The sequence below is a fragment of the Myiozetetes cayanensis genome, unplaced genomic scaffold, assembly GCF_022539395.1.
Source record: "Myiozetetes cayanensis isolate MyiCay16 unplaced genomic scaffold, myiCay2020 scf5-8, whole genome shotgun sequence".
Lineage (NCBI taxonomy): Eukaryota > Metazoa > Chordata > Aves > Passeriformes > Tyrannidae > Myiozetetes > Myiozetetes cayanensis.
In genome coordinates this window covers 61,958,811-61,964,810 of record NW_026087742.1, presented here as the reverse complement: position 1 = coordinate 61,964,810, position 6,000 = coordinate 61,958,811, and the positions used below count along the sequence as shown (strand labels likewise).

The 6,000-nt window shown below is 42.6% G+C and overlaps 1 protein-coding gene across 1 annotated transcript in view; it reads right to left on the bottom strand.

The window, feature by feature from the left end:
• Positions 1 to 1,853: 1,853 nt before the first annotated feature.
• The window catches only part of WDFY2 (WD repeat and FYVE domain containing 2), a 63,646-nt gene continuing 59,499 nt past the window's right edge, over positions 1,854 to 6,000 (bottom strand). Inside the window, exons 9-12 of the mRNA XM_050334013.1 lie at positions 4,839 to 4,940; positions 4,063 to 4,193; positions 3,604 to 3,712; positions 1,854 to 2,967 (exon numbers count right to left, since the gene is read on the bottom strand). Coding sequence (XP_050189970.1) covers positions 2,938 to 2,967; positions 3,604 to 3,712; positions 4,063 to 4,193; positions 4,839 to 4,940 — 372 coding nt within the window. The 3' untranslated portion in view covers positions 1,854 to 2,937. The remainder of the gene's footprint in view (positions 2,968 to 3,603; positions 3,713 to 4,062; positions 4,194 to 4,838; positions 4,941 to 6,000) is intronic.

Below are 6,000 nucleotides of genomic sequence, written 5' to 3'. Positions count from 1 at the left end.
TGGATGTGGTGCTGCACAGTTTACACCTGTATCAAAAGACACCCTCCTTCCAATCCTCCAATAATGCAATTCATAAAAAGAGCTCAGATTTGTTATTCAGCAAGTAAAATGAAAAGAAAATGACCAGGCAACAGGGATCCCTTTTTATGTGGATCTAGCAGACAGAAGAAAGTAACAGAAGAGGGAGGAAGGCAGGTGTTCTAACTGTCCCAATGTCAAATCCTTCTTGTTTCATTTGGAAGGTAAAAGAATTACTGACTTAGAGATATCTATTTTCCCTTCATATCTCTACATTATGGCTTTTAAGGGCATAGCAAAGGGACAAACTTCCCTTCCCCCCTCAGCTTCACTTTCAGCTTATATAATTTTCTAAGCCCAGATGAGTTTGTCCTGCAAATGCAAGATAAGGAGATGTTCAGCTGAAATTCAGATAACCCTGTAGGTAGTTCAGTCAGAAAGAACAGCCAAGAAAATTTGCAAAATGGATTTATATATTCAACATCCACTCAACAAGCAACACTGAAACCACAGCTCCTTGGAAGACAATGGGGCAGTGGCCAAGAGTTTACTGCGGAAGAGTCCAAACACATGTAGCCCCCAAATTTAGTCTCCTTCGGAGTCAGTTCCTCACCTTTGATTGAATGTTATGTGTTCAGGACTAAGTGCTGACCCAGAAGCAAATCTTCAGCTTGCTGACTCCACCACTCCATCAGCAGAAGTATAATTCGTGCTGGAGTCCCAGACTTCTTGCAAATGCTGTCTCCTCAGGAACAGAGCACTAAACAGTCATTTAAATCCACTTTGGTGTGCCCGTGTTTCCGTCACCATGAGATACACTCCCTGCACAGCAAAGCAAGTCAGGTCTTTGGCCAGAAGGCCCTGAGCCCAAGGTAACACAAAACATCGAAGTGCAGCAACGTTTTGTACATCTTCTCAAGCTGGAATGAAATATTGGCAGGCAACTTGCTCATCTTGCATAGCTGCAACAGCCAAGAACACTTCAGTCATCAGAAAACATGCACAAGGTGTAATGAAAAGCCTTCCAAGAGGAAACAAGCTTCTAGTTTCCAGGAGAGAAAGTGGGAGGACTTAGAAAACAATTAACATTCAAGCTGGAAAAATATTTTTAGTGCTGTGTGAATTATGTTTGAAAATATGCTTTAAAATATGCTGCCTAGAGGGGAACCATCAACAGGCTGTATGACCAGGAAAGCCATGGTGGCATTATTTCAGAGAACATGACTGCAAAATGTTTCATCATCACAGTTTACAGGATGTTTAAAATGAGAATTTTCCCTGAAAATACATAGCAGTCCTGTGACATGCACACAAAAGTCCACTCACTCTTTACTGCAGCAGCTCACTGGACCAGAATTAATGCCATGGATTGTGTTAACCTTTTTTTTTTTTTTAACTCAAAAGTGAATTACTGTTGGGTAAACAAAGGAGAAGCTTTATTTTCTTTTGATGTTCTCACTAAAGAAAGAACACCAGGCTTCTCTAGATGGCAATGAGCTCTGTAGTGGTAAACATCAGGGCCTCCCCACTTTACAGGGGAAAAGTAAAGTCCAATACAGGGCAAGACTGAGGACCACCAATGTCCTGTGTCACTGCAGCTACAGACCACAAGTCCTGCTGAAACAGTGGATACAAGAAAGCCCTTGGTCTGGTCTGCAGTTCTACTCTCTACACCACTTTCTTTGAAGTGCATCAGCAATACCATGCTAAAATGTGAAATGGATTAATAGAACAGAGAGTTGACTCTTCAGAAAAGATCCCTTTGGAAAAAAAGGGGTTTTTTTTCAATCATTCATCTTGACAATGTCCTTCTAACAAGGTAATTTTGGTCAATCCAGGTTTTTAAATACTGTTTATTTTTAACAGAAACCATAAAATATGACAACAGGACAATGGGTGTCATTCAGCAATATCAGTTTTGGGTCTATAGAGGAAATGAATAAAAACCATCACAATTTTAAAAAATAAATATGACTAACCATACGGAAAACAGGAAAAACAAAATTCATCTTCAATAACACAGACAGATAGAAATGCTGAAATGTTGCTGTGCAAGGTAGAGGTAGAGGTAGAGGTTAACCAGACTTTTCCAACCTAGACCAGTTTTGGATCTGCCCCCCTCCGTGCACACACTCCCAAAAATTCCTGTTGCCAATAATTTCATTTGAATCAACCTGTCAGCTTCATCAAACTCAAACAAGTCTGTGTGTTCCTTGTAATGCTCTGAGCTGGAAAACTATTTCAGTTTTCTGTAGAAATTAGTTGCTGAGCAACCTGCCCCCTGATTTTGCAACTTGTGCAGCGAAGGAAGAGGCAGGAAGATCACATAGACCGATAACATGCTCTCTGGATGATGCCCACCAGGACAAGTAGATAGTAGAGCCCTTTTAGGAATTGCAATAGTCCATCAGCTCCTTGGTGATGCACCCAGAGAACATGGAACACTGCGCTTGGAGGTCCTCCACTGGAGAGAGCATGGTCAGCAGAAATATCCCAAATCAATAGGTACTTGCTGTGGCAGAACCGATTGCCTAACACAGTCTGTTGATACCGAAAACTCACATGGTAGGACACAACCCAAGGACCCTCTGTACAAAGCAGTAAGTGTCTTGACACAGTGAAATATAAAAACTAAAAATTGCACTGCACACAGATTCTCCAAACGAACTCAAGACAGCTGAAGTCAGATCGTACAAACCGTTAGTTAAAAAAATACCTTCTGGAATATTTTGAGAAGTGGAAAGAGTCTTCGTGCAAATGTTCAGCCTTGATCAAGCAGAGGACATAAAATTGTAAATGCATTAGTTCCTTTCTCATCTGCTGTACGCACCCAGCGTATTCTATCTTCTGCAGTATGATTAGAGTTAGGAAATCGGTTTCTTCTGTAAATATCACCCTTCAAGTTCCACTGATGTAACATCAAGACACTACTGGTGTCATATCCCACAACTGTTAATACAATAAAGTAAAACAACATAGTGAATAATGGTTAAAAACAATAAAATACAGTATAAATATAATCTTTAAATAATTTGTACCTTTTTTTCTTTGCTTATGAGGGACTACACGGTTAGAGGTGGACACAAGAAGTCTGAAGAAGTTTGATTTCATTTTCCAGCACTTATGTCAGAGTGGTGGAGGTTGACCAAACAACACTCTGTATGTCACTATGTTTTATCCCTATCAGTCAGGTTCATAGTTGGCCTTAAAAGAAACCAAAGAACTCCCACTACATTGCTAACTTGAATGATCAGCATATTCGTAACACATTGTGAGGATTTTTCTTTTTTAAATTAATCAAGCTGTTATAAACTTATTCATTATTTTAGCTATTTCTTTATCTAGCCACACTAATATTTGCCATGTTGAAAAACAGCTGGTCTTCCTAGAGGAAAAGCTACAGTGAGAACTTGTCCCAGGCTCCTTCAGGCAATAACTTTATAGACCAAGATCTCCTTGGTACTTATTGGGCAGAAATCCACCAGTGAGAAGCCTCTTGTGTGGAAGAAGGCAGGCAGGACGTACCTGCAGCCACATGGGAGAGTAAGGGGAAATGAAATACAGGAGTGCATTCCTTGCTCCTACCTTAATAACCTTGTCTGTCCCCGAGGTCAACAGCCATCCCCTGGTGGCATCAAAGTGTACGTGAACAATGTTGTGCTTACTGTCGTGGAAAGTAGCTGTAGGCGCCCGCCTGAAGAAAGAAATCCAAAAATCAACAAGAACTGTAACTGCAGGATTTTCCCCAAAATTTTTCTCTATTGAGGAAATAACTATCTATCTGACTGCTGCTGTAAGCCATTAATTCAGCAACCACTCCGTAAACTCTACCTTGAAACCTTTTCTGGCATGAAAGGAACAGCAGTGGAGGGCTCCTCTATCCCTCCTGGCTTGATAGTCATCCGAGAGGCTTATCTTGGTGAAAAAGCCCAGGGATCACCATGCCGGGCTGCTCCCTCCTAGAGCCTCACAGCCACCCAGGCCCTTCCAGATGCAGGTGTTTTGCCCCATTCCAGTGCAAGCTGGCTCAGTGTCCACACTTACTCTTCATCCGTTATGGACTCGTGACAGCTGTCGCAGACCCTCACTTCAAACTCAAACCCCATCAGGGGGATGGAGGAGCGCTTGGAGCTGCATTTGCCGCACACGGCTTTTCCACACTTCCGGCAGTGATGCTGTAGGAGACAACATGCAGAAAGACATCTTAAACCACAAACCCAGATCAGGTCACTGCTCAGGTCCCACTGGTTCTACCATCTCATTCCAGCAAGACCCAGCCAAGGCTGCAGCAAACAGGAGAGCATCTCAAACTCAGGAGAACATGGAGCACTTTTTCACCCCTTCCCCAAAAGTCTCTGTCTGCAGCCCTCTCCTGCTGAGCAGGAAAACACAGCAGCATGTTTCAAGCAGACCAATAAGCCTTTTCCAATACAGCCTGAGCAGTTACACATGTTATACAAACTCTTTGAAAACAGTTTTGGTTCCAGCACGATCTCCGAAAATCAGTTGCAAATTTCTTTCAATAACACATTAGGCTAAAACAAAATCTCATGTGGCTAAAGCCATGGAAGGCCCCAGAACAATCTACTCAGCCAAAGGCATGCTTTTGCTATTGGGACTGGTTGGAAAAAGAAAAGTGTGTTCCTTGCAACCCAAAACCCAGCCTCATCAGAGGGGAGTTCACTGTTCCACTACTGAGCATTCAGTGGAAGAACAAAGTGCAAGTTCTCAAAGCTTTAGGGGGAAAAGGGTTGCCACAATCTATTATGAGAGGAAAGCCTAATTGCAAAATGTTAACCCATCAAAGGACACATACAAACCTGCCTGAGGCCTATTTTCTTACTGTCCCACATTTGCTTGAAGTTCCAGAAGAAAGGCTGGTCACATTTTTGACAGGAATCGCTATCCAGCCACTCGGGGGTCTGCAACACACACGCACATAAACACAAAGTGGAAGTGAGCAACCAACATAAAAACTTCCAATGGAGCCTAGAGGCAGGACAAGAAAGATATATTGTGGTGTGGCAATTTGGCCAGCTAAACTTGATTTAAAATCTCCATTTTCACAGGATACCATTTGACTGTTCCCTGGGATGTCTTTTTTGGCTTAGCTCTGAGCTTTGAAGGACATGGAAGAAACCCTTTTCACCCAAATCATGAAGAAGAGTTTGATAATAAGACCACAGAAATAACCTGGGAACAAACCAGTCTCCCCCATATCTCCAGTTCTGGAGTCAAGCATATAAGAATACTTTGTCCTCTCCAGTCTGGACAACATTTACCATCTGGTATCTTCTCTGATGGAAACTGGGGGCAATTAGTATTTCCAATAGCCAAGCAACTCATCTGAAGGGAAGAGGAGTTTTTGGAAATACTGATGTGGTTGGGGGTTTTCATATTCTTTCTTTCTTTAACACCGTAAGAGCTGTTCCTGCTGTCAGAGTTATCTGTGCTACAAATCACATACAGGAGTGAGAAAGATGAGAATCATATGAACAAGTCTAAGACCCAAACCAACTCCTTTCCCTGCTTTTACAAAAGACAATGGAAGGCAGGTCTTCTATTTCCTAACATGGTGTGCAGCTTTGCACTCATGCTGTGGATAAAGCAGGTTAAAAGACTTAAGGAAATTAAAGACTATATTAAAGGCACTTCTCTCTCCTGCAGTCAGGTTTTGCTGTGCAGAGTAGCATGGATCAGATGCCCTGTAGGGAAGCAAGTCTTGTCAGATCCCAAAAGAGCTCAGGAAATGCCTGAAGTAGCAGGAGAGCACATGGAAGGGGCAGTCATTCTCCTCCATTACATTTGGGTCCTCTGACACTTGTTTTGCACTGAGCTGCTGAGGAGCATGCAGTGCATCTCCCCACAGCGTTTACAAAACCCTCCAGGGGACATGAGACTCGGGAAGAGTCCTGGTTCTTGACCCCTCTCCAGATGGCTGCAGTTTTTCTGTCCTAACCTGGCCTAGTGAGAATGACACTT